Below are 13,471 nucleotides of genomic sequence, written 5' to 3'. Positions count from 1 at the left end.
GGAGCAGGGAAGGAGGAACAGAATATAGGAAAAGGAATAAGAATTTCTTTTGGCAACAGAAAGCTACTAAGATGCCACTTTGTATATAACTGAGTTGTTAGGGAACCTATATGCTTTTGTTGATCTAGAATTAGTAATATACACTGTTTTCCACTAACCTAAATACAAAAAAATCTGACTGCACATCAGCAGAAGTTCCTGAAAAAGGCATGGCTGAATCAGATAAACTTGAATTCCTGTATTTGAATAGGTGCAAATAATCTGAACTATTTTACATAGACAGTGCCAGACTACAGAAGGGGCTCAGCTCCACTTAGAAATGAGTTGTGAGACTGTCCCTCAGAGAAGCATATTGGGAATCAAGTGAGTTTGCATTAATTTAACACACAGCACCTTTTAACAGGGTTGCTAACAGGCTTCCTGGGAGTAAGGTTGACAGCAGACCCTTAAATCTGCCCTCTCCTAGCAGCATGTGCTAGAGGGGATGCAGTTGCAATCAGATTCTTTGTGACAATGAAGATGATGTAGTTGGTTCAAAAATTACCCTTAAAATACAGTTTTAGTTCTTCTCTTAACATCTTTGATATACAGAATAGCAGACCCAGACTGCTTATATAAGATTAGTGCTACAATGACTAATTTAGCTGGAGGGCAATTTTAGATCCAGAGTTTAATGAGGCTTATCGTTTATCTGGAAAGCTGAGAAATTATTTTAAAATAAATATTTTTTACCCTTTGGAAAAATTCTGTTCCTTCTTCCACATATTTGTGGTTTTCTTAAATGGAAATTACTGGACTTGATAAGAAGTACTCTGCCAACTTCTGCTAAGCTTAATATATGTGAAAGATAGGCTAGAAAGACAGAAACTAGTAAGGAAGAGCACTCATTCTCACCCAACAACTTTTAGTTAGCTGGCATTCTTGTTTTGTTTTTTTTAATAGACCATAAAATATGTCATAAATAATGTTATTTAATACTAATATAGTATCATATCCGTCTACTTACTGACACCACTGTAATATATTTTTATTAGTTTTTAATTTCATCAGTCCAGCTTCATCCTGAAGAGGGGGAGCTTTCTCTTGAATCAATAAAAAATGTCTGCCAAATCATATAAAAGGTAATTGACTGAATAGGTATTATTTCAGGTGTAGTTTGAAGACATTACAATAACACAAATGTAACAAAAGACAGGATGTGCTCTGCAGTACTTTGTTTTAACATATTGATGATGAAGTATGGACAAAGAGAGAGTTCAGCCTGACCATGAAATTCTAATTAGATTAGGCTATATTAGAAAGAAATCTCATTTTAATTGCACTCCTATATTTGTTCTGGAAGTCACTGAGGCCTTTAAAATTGCTGAGACCCACAATGCCTTTCCAAAGATCGTAATGCAACTCTTAAATAGAATAGTACTTAGACTCGGTTTTCTACATAGGCAGCCTATTCTAGCAGTAGCACAAATCTAAATCCATACAGATCTATAGGAAGACTGTTGAATAATTTTGATGATACAGAAGAAAATCAACTATGCCAAAAGTTATTTCATGTAAAAATAGTAACAATTAGTTGCAAAATATAGAACAAATCTAATATTTTTCTTCTTGTTGTATAATTTTCTTTCAGATGTTAATAGCTGGCTGGTGACATTTGGCTTCCACCTGCACAACGCCATTCCTGGTTTCCCTGTTCCCAAATTTGATTTAACAGAACCTTCTTATGAACTTGTGAAGAGCCAGCAATGGGAGGATATACCAGTAAGAAACAATACTAAATACACAAACCAAACAAGATAGAATGTTCCCCTGTACTCAGAACTTAATAAGCAAGATAATTCTGAGTGTTACTTGCTAAGTTTAATCCGAACAGTGCTTTTAAAACCTCCAAATTTTATCTATTTTCAAAGGAATTTAGGAAATTACAGATGGTGCTTTTCTTATGAATTTACTAAGTTAGGTGCAATTTTAAATAAACTTCTTGTTTGCTTTCAGCAATAGTAAGAATACAGAAAGACAACAATCAATGAAAAGAACTTTAAGACCCTTTCAAGATGTCTAAGTTTCCTGGCAGAAGCTACAGAGATTGGATTTATACTAACACTCTGCCTGAAGGCAGAAAGTGAACATTGTAGTAAAAAATAGACTGTGAAATAAACAGAAGAAGAGGTGATATAAATTATGCATACCAGGCACCACTACAGTTTTACTTCTCTTTAATATTAACCACGTTTTATATGTAAAGATAAAATATTGAAAATGAAATTACCTGAGGTAAAACCCATTACGTTACATAAAACCAGAACTCCAGGTGCTTATGAAGTTCTTTGGGAGGAAAAAAAAAAAATCAACTGAAAGCCAGAAACCCTGCTACAGTTTTTAATGACAGAAGGAATAAATGTAAAGTTTAAAATCCAAATCTACTATTTAAGAAAATGATGTTTACAATCCAGCTTATTCAGAGGTCAAAGGTCTATACCCTCTAAAATCCCAGAATTCTCAGTTAAGAACTGTTAAGAGACAGTTAAATGGGTAATCCCGTCATGAGTCAAAAACAGATCTTGTTTTAAAAGAAAGAGGATATGATCTTGAACCTTACAACTTAATTTAGACAAAAAAATCACTAAAAGGGTAGAACAGAGGGGAACATACAGAAAGGAACTCTGCATACATGAAGTGACCCACTAATATATATATATTTTTAAAAGCCATGGGTAGAGTAACAGGGAAAAAGACCTTAGAGCACAGCATGAGCAGTGTCTTCCATGAATAGCAGAAGCAATGAAGAACACTGCAAGTGTCTGGGCAGGATGGCAGTAACGGGAGATAAAACCTGTCATCAGGCATAGGTGTGAAGAACTATCAGAGGTTGTTTATTTAGATCTCAAAGGCTAGAGAATACAATTATCCAATAAAACAACAAAAAGAAGTGCACCAGCAAGAGAACCAGTCTAGTCGAAGAGATGAGAACAGACAGGTAGTTGTCAAAAAACTTCCTTCAAGTAAAGAGCTCAACAACAGTGAGGAATGCTGGGGCATGTGACATAACAGAGAGAGAGAAGGGGAGGGGAAAAAAAAGATTAAAAATTCTCAGGTAGGAAGAAGCTGTAGGTATGATATTCATTGCTGAACAAGCAAATACAACCAGCAACCAGGAGTAAACACACAAATCACTTAGTATTTCGAAGCATTCTGGAATAAGTGAGCTTTGCAGAGCTCTAAGGTTTTGCTTCAGAGCTCTGAGGATGCATGTTAAAAATAAACAAACTTTGTCATTATAAAGTTGCTATAATATCTTGCTGCTCTTACTGAGGAGTGTGCTGTCTAGAGTATATTTTGTGCTCAAAAGCCTTCATGTAGGAGTTAGAGCAGCTGAAATCCATACTTACTAGCAAGTATGGAGAGACAGGAATCCCCCACATGCAGGAAGAGGTGAGAGCCCAAGTCGGTTTGTAATTCCCCCAGGAACTGTCCTCTCTGATTAGCAGCGAGGCTGAATTAAGATTGTAGGAGTTGGTTAATGATTCCTCCCACGCAGAAATTTGGGAAGACAGAGCAGACTATTGCCTCATTTGTCAGCGATGAATCAAACGGGTTAAACAGTATTTTACTGAAAGGGGAAAGGGTCAATTGGAAGATAAACTCGGTAATCTATAATAACTAACTATTCCTTTTCAAAAACGCAGCCAAAGCTATTTAACTCTTCCTTTCCGTTTCCTGCTGAGACAACTGCTAGGGCAGCTACCTGCTCCTCACTTCCGTCAAAACTATCTATCTCCTTCACAGCTTGTAGTTGCTAAGACCCAAGGCTTGACAGATAGGATGTGCCTATTCTGCACAGTTGTAAAGTCTCATCCAAGCTACAGCTGACCCAGTAACATGAGCTGCTCGCTATCTAGCCGTGCCAGCTAACCGTTCCTGCTCTTGTAGCTGCTGCAGCTAACCACAGCAGGTCTGCCGTCAGGTCCCGTTGTCTAGCTGTCCTCTGTCTTTAGCAAGAGTACATGGAGCATACAGGGCTACACGTAGCTTTTAATACTCAAGGAAACTTTTTTACAGATTCTCCTATCCTAGCTTCCTAGCTTTTCAGTCTAGTACTTCTGCACCTCACAATACATTTAGGCAGAGTTGATTTCCACCGACTTGTACATAACATATTGGAACTGTAGTTTCCTCCCCTTTGTAACAGTTCTCCAGAGAGAAGCTGCTCATCTCTTTTAGGCCTCAGCCACCACACCGATACTTGGATGGCCTCCACTATAGCAAGTGAAATGAAAGGTCACACGACTGAATTGGCTGTAGCTTTTTCCCAGATCCCCTTTTATCATTTTCTGCAATTATTTGCAAGAAAGGGCATCATTCCCCAATATTCCACCATTCTGCCCTGTAGTCTTTACTTCTTTCTCTTTTACTGTAAAGACTATCAATCATAATGGTTCGATTCCTCCCCTTCCTTTACCCCTCCAGGTGAGAGCCTCCCTGCAGTTTGGTCTCTGACTGCAGCTACCCAGGAGACCATGTCTTCTAACATAGGGGGAGAAAAAAAAAAAGACTTATTCTTATTTTAAAGTGGAGCTTCATGACCTGCAAAATACTCAGTTTAGATGGAACTATGATAGACAGTTACTGCTTCTGTGAACTACAGACATCACTGCAACATTGCTGTAAGCCTACATGCGAATATAAACCAATGACAGAGTAATGCTTTGCATGTTTTACCCTTTCACATCTGGCTGACCTGCAAAGAAGTGATTGGGTCAGGTCTGTACAGGATGAAAACAGTATAACCAACCCCCCCATTACTGTCTCCAATTTTCAAAAAAAAAGAATCAGATTTTCTCCTGTGGTGAGGAGGGTATTATAGGAGCCAGTGTAGAGCACTGAAGCCAGATTCTCTTTTATTCTAATCTCTACTTTCCTAAGAGCTTCTTGTGGTATGTTTCTCCATCTCAAAAGCAGGAATCACAATCAAACAGGTTCAGAGGACGAAAGAGTACTGCAGTAAGATAGTTCTTTCCATATTAAGTTTTAGTGTCACAAAGACATGGCCTGTGTAGCCCACTAAGTAGCTTCTGGAGTTAGTATTTTTGGTGCATGTGCAGGTTCTCAGGGAGACAGAGAGAAAAAACACTGAACATTATCAAACAATATAGTCTTGTAATGCAGCAGAAAAAGCAGTATGTAGATTTAATTAACTCCTTGGCACTGTCAGTTGTGGCATATCCTGTTGTTGGCCATGGGCAGCATACCAAGAAAGCCTGGCTGCTTGGCATCTAGAGGGCTACAGATGGTTGGTAAAACTTCTGTCTGTTCTTGTTTACAGCCAATTTCTGGAGTGCAACAACAAGTGGCAAGACAAGCAAAGGCTTTCCTTTCCCTGGGAAAGATGGCAGAAGTACAGGTCAGCAGACGGAAATCCAGTGGAGAGAAGTCATGGCTGTGGTTCGCTACAGTGAAGTCTCTGATTGGGAAAGGGGTTATGCTTGCTGTCAATCAAGGCAAAGTGCAAACGAACGTGCTCAACATTGCAAATGAGGACTGCATAAAAGTGGCAGCTGTTCTGAACAACGCCTACTACCTAGAAAACTTGCATTTCACCATTGAGGGAAAGGACACTCACTATTTTATCAAGACCACCTCCCCCGAGAGCGACCTCGGGACCCTGAGGCTGACGAGCGGGCGGAAGGCCCTGGAGAATGGCATCAACGTCACCGTTTCCCAGTCCACGACGGTGGTAAACGGCAGGACTCGTAGGTTCGCTGACGTTGAAATGCAGTACGGTGCCCTGGCGCTTCACGTCCGCTATGGCATGACGCTGGACGAGGAGAAGGCTCGGATACTGGAGCAGGCCCGGCAGAGAGCTCTTTCCAGCGCCTGGGCCAGAGAACAACAGAGAGTAAGAGATGGAGAGGAAGGCGCCAGGCTGTGGACAGAAGGCGAAAAGAGGCAGTTGCTAAGTGCTGGAAAGGTACAAGGATATGATGGGTACTATGTACTCTCTGTGGAGCAATATCCAGAATTAGCAGACAGCGCTAACAATATACAGTTCCTCAGACAAAGTGAGATAGGAAAGAGGTAACACACTGGCTGAGCTCAGGCTGCCAAAGAGACTGTGTACCAGTGTCTTCTAAAAAGGAGACCAAACTGTTTTGCTGCATTACTACTTGAGCCTAAGCTTACATCTTTGCTCAGATTTTTTCTGTAGCACAATCTGAACAGACTCTGTAATGAAAAGAGCGCTTTCCAGAAGAATGATACTGCTAATGACAAAACTTTTTTTCTCAATGACCTTAAAGGTGATCTGCTTTAAAGAATATGTTTACATATGCATATCGCTGCACTCAAGTTGGACTGAAAAGTATTAAAAAAGAAGAAGAAAAAAAAAGAAAAGAAAAAGGCCTAAAGATTTTTCAACAGGCTGTCTGTTCCTTTGAGGCACTGTATTTAATTAAGATACAGACCCATACAGTGTTTCCAAATATTACTGAATTGTTGACCTTTGCTTACAGAAGTAGTCTTTCTCTTTCTCTCTCTCTTTCTCTCTCTCTCTCTGCATAGGATGTGATATATATCTGTTAATTTTAAAACATGGGGCAAAAATTACTGTTTATAGACAACCCAACTGCTTTAAACTGTGCTGCTTTCTAAAAGGACATTGGCACAAGTGACTTATGCTACCATGGGAATTTAATAATGGATTTTACAATGCTAACATGGTTTGCCTTGGGGGGGGGGGGAGAATGGCAGTAGAATCCTTGTTATAGATAAGCAAAGGAACCCTTGATTTTTTTGTAAATTATGTGAGACAAGTTGTTTATGGATTTTTATATGAATTACAATTTACTGTACATCAAATATTAGTCTCAGAGGAGTTAATTTATGTAAAGTGTTTAAAAAAGTTTATACTTAAAAAATAAAATGATAAAAACGTGTGCTGTGTGATTTTTTTAAAAGAAAAAGGAATTGCACCTTTTATGTTATAGCTGTACAGTATAAAGGATTATATTGTAGAGGTATAACAGTGATGACTTATGTCCAAAAGTGTTAATATTTTTGTATTAGGTTTAAAGCTGTGCATCTATCACTCTGCTGATAGGATGGAACACGCCAAAGTGGCTGGCTAAATCCGACCGCAGCTCCCTCCCCTCTTGTACCTCTCCTGTCACCCAGGCCAGTGCCACTTCATCAGTCATTGTTAGAAGGCACAGTAACCAAATAAGTCTCGTTTATTATGATGGAAGACTTTAATAGGTTGGGTTCTCCTTGTCTTTTTCCAGCCCTGATGTAATAAATGGACATTTATTCATACCAAGTGGGGTTTCTGTTGTTTTTTTAGAAGCTTTGTTTCACAATGGAGAGAATAATGTCTCAGGTGCTTGGCAAATTGTATGTAGAAGAAGAAGAAGAAATGATGTAGTTTCATCCAGTTATATCAACTTTGTCTTCTGTATAATACAACTCTCTTAGAGGTTAGGACCCCAGACAGGGGAAGTGTCCCTCTGACCTAATGCTACATAATGGCTCTTTAGGCAGGCAGGCTGTTCAGTAGGTTCATTTCCTGGCCTTCAGCTGGCAGATCAAATCCCATTACTGTGAAGACCAACCATGGGGATAGAGAGGAAGGTCTAATCCTAGTGCCTAGTCTGCATCTCAACACCACTACATAGATTTGGCATGCTCTGCTCCAAGGCCCAGTATATCTTATTCGTTGCAGGACAGAACTGAAGCGTGCAGCTGGTTCCTTATAGGAAGCCTGTGATGGCATCTATGGCATCTGTTCTACTTCTTGGCTGAAACCATTCTTGGAGCTTTATTCTCATGAGCACTAAATTCAGCCACAAAAATAGTATTTTTAAGATGAGACAAAATTGGTTTTTTTTGATGTTCATTGAAATATACACAGTATTTCTATCCATGTATTATAATGACAAAACATAGTAAGTGAACGTGTCTTAACTATGAATGGTTCAAGTGGATGTAATAAAAATAGTTTTCTAACTAACTGCTTTGTATTCCGAGATTCTATGGTATTGCACACTCTAAATTGCACATTAGGATTGTTTGATAAACAGATTTGAATTTCTCCCAGCCAAGCTGCTACCGAATCTACAGTATCAGTGCTATTACTGTATGTGTGTATTTGGTAGAGCATACAGAACTAATTACACATATAATGAATGCTAATCATCTATTAGAATGAAAGCACAGATTAGTTGTTAGTATTTTTACCCTTGAAGTCTTGAGGGCCCTAAATTTAGAAAGGATGATATGTCAGACCCCAGAGGCATGTCATTGATCTACGTATTATTTTCTGAAATGTAAAATGCTAGGTGTTTGTTTGCATTTCTGTTGGGTGGCTCTTCCACAGCACTGTATTTAGCATGCTGTAAGTGCTCTCTGTTGAAATAGGCTCATATTCTAAATTATGTCAACTGTTTCTGTTCTGTTTGAATATGAAAAGCTTGTATAACATGTCAACAATGAAATATATCTTCTACTTGACGTGTACCAGTTCCTTCTCCTTTGTTCTGGCACCAATAAACAACAAATTATAGTATCTGTTGGTGATCATTTTAGATAAAGTCAAATCAAGCCAATTAGTGGCCTTGTTAGTAGATATAATGAGCCTATTTCTTGCTAAAAAAGACTTGTGATCTGGACATGCTCCTGCAGGAAATAGTGACCTTGGAGAATATGTAAACAGAAGATCTTTTTRAAGAAAAAATATGTATAATTAAAAGAAGCATATTACAAAAAAAAAAGATTCAAAGTATTTTAGGCAATGCCAGTCAAAATGCTATCCTGATATTTTGAGATGTATATTTCATCTGATTTGTATTGTTCTTTTAATTTGTCTTCTTAACTTTATATGTGTCCTGAATTTTCCACAAATTGATAACTATAGATTGCATCTAGGCTTTCCAATAAAAGCCAACCCAGTGTGTGTGTGTGTGTGTGTGTGTGTGTGTGTGTGTTTATATTTGTTTTTTAAATCTGTGTGTCAGACATTACAGCTGTGTTATTGCTTTTCTGGTTATATGCGAAGAAGAAGCAAATTGATCCAGTTGTACCGGTACTGATTCATTTGCTTCACAGTTGGCAATATCTTTTTTTTTCACACGCACCCCCCCTCCCCCACAGGTCCAATGGTCCAGGCTGCTAACTCAGCAAAGGGAATTACTCCGTGGAACTCCCAGGCAGCCTACTTTAGAGAAAACGTTAAATATACCTTCCAAAGACAAATCTTCCATAGATAAGAAAAAGCCAAACAACAACTACTCCACTGTTTTCTCTCATATCCTCCTAAGTAAAAATACAAGAAAAATTTTTTGCTTATAACTGATTAGTTTGGCACTGGTAATTACATATACACACAGAAGAGATCCTTCAATCTGCATTTAGACCCTCTTTGTACAAACTGCTGATTTCAGCACTACTGTATGTCAAGAGACAGCTTTGATTTTAGTTGGAACAGGCAGACTTCACCACACTTGCTTTACAGTGACAACCTCAAGTTGATAACATGTTGATCTAGCACGAATGAGGTCACTCTGCTTAGCTAACTGTGGCATAATTTTGATATTAAAAATATATATACCAGTAAGAGAGCTTTGTACGTTCACACTTAGGAGGTGAGAGATTTGCATTTGACAAGAAAAAAAAAATGCCAGTTACCACTGCCACTCTTCAGAGGCACTTTTAAGTGATGGCTGAATGACTGTAAAAGAAAAAAACACTGCATAAAGTAACAGCTTGCAATGATTGTCTAGGAGAGAATAGGCTGCATTTGCAGAGAATCTGAGATGACAAAATGTTTGAATTCTGTCTTTAATTGCCAAGTTTAAAACCTGGTGAAATAAAACATAGTTTTGAATTTATATGCTATTTTTTTAAAGACACATCACTAAAAAAAAAAAGTCTTCTAAAAGTGTTACTACCTTCGTTTACTGTTAACTCCAGAATGGCAAGCTACAGTTACATGAATGGCCAGTCTGAACACCTTTAAGAAAAAGAGGCAGAGTCTAATGTATAATTCTTTAGGGATACGAAATGCAAAGCAAAGATACGTAATAGAAACTGCTTCTAAGCAGCTTATTAGAAGCTGCTTATTTGACACTTACTAGAAGCCACCAGGGTTAAAAATAAGCCAAAGCAGAGAGCATCACACAGCATAAACTGAACAGCACAGACACAGATAGTGAACTCATGTCCCTTACTGCAAAGCCATATCCAAATCAACCAGACCGATCAGCTTCTCACTTACAGCCAATTAGTGCTAGGGACTAAATATGCACTGCTTATAAAATTAAATTGATCTTTGACTGCATACACAAGTTGCTGAAGGCTCTGTGACCAAAAAAGAGCCAAAAAATGAAAACCAGTTCACTAATGGGGAGGTGCCAGTTCTTTTTCCCTAGGGAAAAAGGAACACATGGTCTAAAGCCATCACACTGACTGACAGAACTTAAACTGTATTTTTTTTTCTCTGAAGGTTTTAGCTTTGAAACAAAATGGCTGTAACCATATGAGACAAAATTTAAAAGTGTGAGTGAGTGCCTAGCCTAGCCCTACAGAAACGCAAAACACGAGTATCAGCCAAAGCTACCCCCTCCTTTTTCTTCTATTCTAATAGTAATGTAAATAAAGATGCCAGGGTTTAACATTAATGCACAAAAGTTTGAAAACCAGTCAGCTTCTGTTCATCCATCGCAGAAAGATTATTTGTTGCAGGTCACTAAAAATGTCTTAGGCCTCTCAGGGCAAAAGACAGTGCAAAGGTTTGTTTCGTGGGCCACCTCCTAATCAGAAGATAAAGTATTAGCTATTGCACCTGGCACTGTGACAGGGATAGAGGAAAAAGAGCACGCAGCCAGAAATTCAGGCATATTCCACCCTGCCTTAGTAACAGCATGTGCTGGGGATGAAGGGCAAGGCGAGGGTGTCCTGTCATTAGCTGGTCTAAAATGCAACAGTGAGTGCCATCACACAGGTAACAGTGGTGCACAAATATTGGCATAACATTTATCTATCTATCTTAATTGTGCTATGCTTTATGTATAGGCCTTAAAAAAAATTACAAATACATACAATTCTGATCTGTGCAAGGACCAAATAAAGTGCAAATATATATCTTCTTTTATATATATATATATATATATATATATATACACACACACACAGAGAATATTGCTCCACACTATTCTAAACAAGGCAAACTAAACAGGAAGACCACCCTCTTTTTTCTTTAAAGGTAAGAGTCCTTCTTACATGTAATTAGAAAGGTGAAGCACAAGCATAATAACATGGCAGCTCATTASAGTGTCATGTTTTCACAGCCCTATTTTAGTGCCTCTAGTAGTTCTGCAGATAGACTCTCTTACTGTTAATTACCATAACTTTCTAGGTAAATTGAGTAAACCTTTTAATTTACTAACTTACTTAAAATTCTGTCATTGAGGAATATAAATTTCTAGAGACACATGCATTTTTTTCCTCCTGCTATAAACTGAGTCAAAGCTCATAGCAATGTAATTATGCAGCTTGGAGTTAATGGTTCCCACAAAGCTTTCTTAATAAAGCCTTTTGGGATTCAGGGGAGAGGGAAGAGGTTCAGAAAGTAAGAACAATGCTGCAAGGCGACAACACGTTTCAGCAGGCTCTAGTTACTCAATCACACTTAAGCTGTCTGAGGCAGCACTGAGCGAGCCGTGCATAGGGGGCATGCAGGACACWCACAGCCCAACATGATGAAATATTTCCACATTCCAAGCCCAGGAATAATTCTGAAGCAGAAATGAAGGAACGGCTATCTAATGGACCAATTAACCTCACATCAATCAAAAAACAGTGCAGGGAAAGCTAATAGAAGAACCGGTTGAAGACAAATTTGAATCTGCAAATAACTATAGCCATGTTATCTGCTGCTATAGAAAAATCCAGCCATTATTTGCTGACAAGAACTACTGGAAAAAGATGGGCCGGTGGTGGGGTGGGGGCAGAACGTTGGTCACCCTTTTCCACAATGATGGGGTAATACCTGTTTAAAAAAAAAAAAGAAAGAAAAAGGTGATGCCAACAGTTGCAGATGACAAAAATTGATGAAGTGGCAAATAATGGTGAAGACAGGGCAGTCATACAGAACAATCATCTGGATCACTCGCTAAAGTGAGCCCATTCAAACAAAATGCATTTTAATACAGGCAACTCAAAGCAAAATAGCTCAGAATAAGAAATGCAAATCTTGCTATGAAAGGTATGTATCAGCCTACAAGGAAGCAATGACTGGAAAGAATGAGGAGTGCATAATGGATAAATAACTCATCGTGAAATGCCAGTACAATACTGGTAGCAAGGGAAGAAGCGCTTACGGGGGTGGAGAAGCTTAATGAGATTACTGGCCTTGTTAAACAAGGGAAATAGGAAGGCAATGTTATTGCTGGATATGGCACTAGCACCACTATGCCTACATATAGTTGCAGTGCATGCATCATGAAGAAGCTGTTAAAACCCTGGAGAGGGCACACACGGAGACACCACAAATAAATATAAGGGTTGGCAAAGACCACCTCTCAGGGAGAGATTTAAAGGGGGGGGGGGGAGAAAAAGAAAAAAAAAAGACCCAGAACACCAGAAGGTGCTTTGCCAATAGAGTGTAGGTACCTTCACAGCAAGAGAGAAAATACATTGTAGAAAAGGGCTTCTAAAGCTGAGGTGGGGAGGAGGACGCAGGCAATAAGGTGCCATGCCTGGAAGTGCAACTATGATAAATTCAGATTAAACATTTGGTTCCAAAAAAAAAAAGATACTTCATGACTAGAACAACCTACAGGATAAGAGAGTCCCCAAAAGCTCTTGGCAAAATACAAGGCTATTGGCATTGCCCTTAATGGCTGMTGATGATGGGAGTTTAGACTAGATGATTTTATGGTCTGTTTAGCCTTACGCTAGACATTAAAGTGAGAACTTTTTATCTCCGGAAAATGCTAGGCCAGAGGTTTTGAGTTCGCCTTCCCCTTGCCACCACCACCCCTGTCCAACCCTGGCACATCCAAATTAATTTGACACAGACTGAAGCCAACAGAAATGACTCCGAAAGCCCTGAGTTTTTAAGTGGGCCACGCAAGGTCTGCGGCATTTTTAAACCATTCCTTGCAATCCGTAGCAGAGATAAAATGCTCTACTACTTTTTAGAGCAGCTGATTATTAAAACTAACGAAAATAAACCTCCCTGCTGTCTATCAAATGCTTCCTAGGTGTGCAGAAGGAGCCGCCACTTCCTATACGCCTGTGTGTTTATGTCTCTGAGGTATCCAGAAGCAAAAGTGTTTAGGTCTTTTATTTTTTTTTATTTTTAAGCCGTCTGCAGCACAAGTGACTGCACTCTGCCCTGAGCATACATCGCCCTCAATTACCGGCTCTCGCCGCTCCGCCGCGGCCCCGCCACGTGCGTGTGGGGAGGGGGGCAGCACCC

The 13,471-nt window shown here is 39.1% G+C and overlaps 1 protein-coding gene across 1 annotated transcript in view; it reads left to right on the top strand.

The window, feature by feature from the left end:
• TENM3 (teneurin transmembrane protein 3) overlaps window positions 1–6,929 on the top strand; it is a 98,574-nt gene extending 91,645 nt beyond the window's left edge. Inside the window, exons 24-25 of the mRNA XM_026087754.1 lie at window positions 1,631–1,761; window positions 5,324–6,929. Coding sequence (XP_025943539.1) covers window positions 1,631–1,761; window positions 5,324–6,079 — 887 coding nt within the window. The 3' untranslated portion in view covers window positions 6,080–6,929. The remainder of the gene's footprint in view (window positions 1–1,630; window positions 1,762–5,323) is intronic.
• The last annotated feature ends 6,542 nt before the right edge of the window (window positions 6,930–13,471 follow it).

This window comes from Apteryx rowi, unplaced genomic scaffold, assembly GCF_003343035.1.
Source record: "Apteryx rowi isolate R43461 unplaced genomic scaffold, aptRow1 scaffold_73, whole genome shotgun sequence".
Classification (NCBI taxonomy): domain Eukaryota; kingdom Metazoa; phylum Chordata; class Aves; order Apterygiformes; family Apterygidae; genus Apteryx; species Apteryx rowi.
Note: the sequence above shows the minus strand (reverse complement) of the source record. Positions and strands in the feature narration are given on the sequence as shown.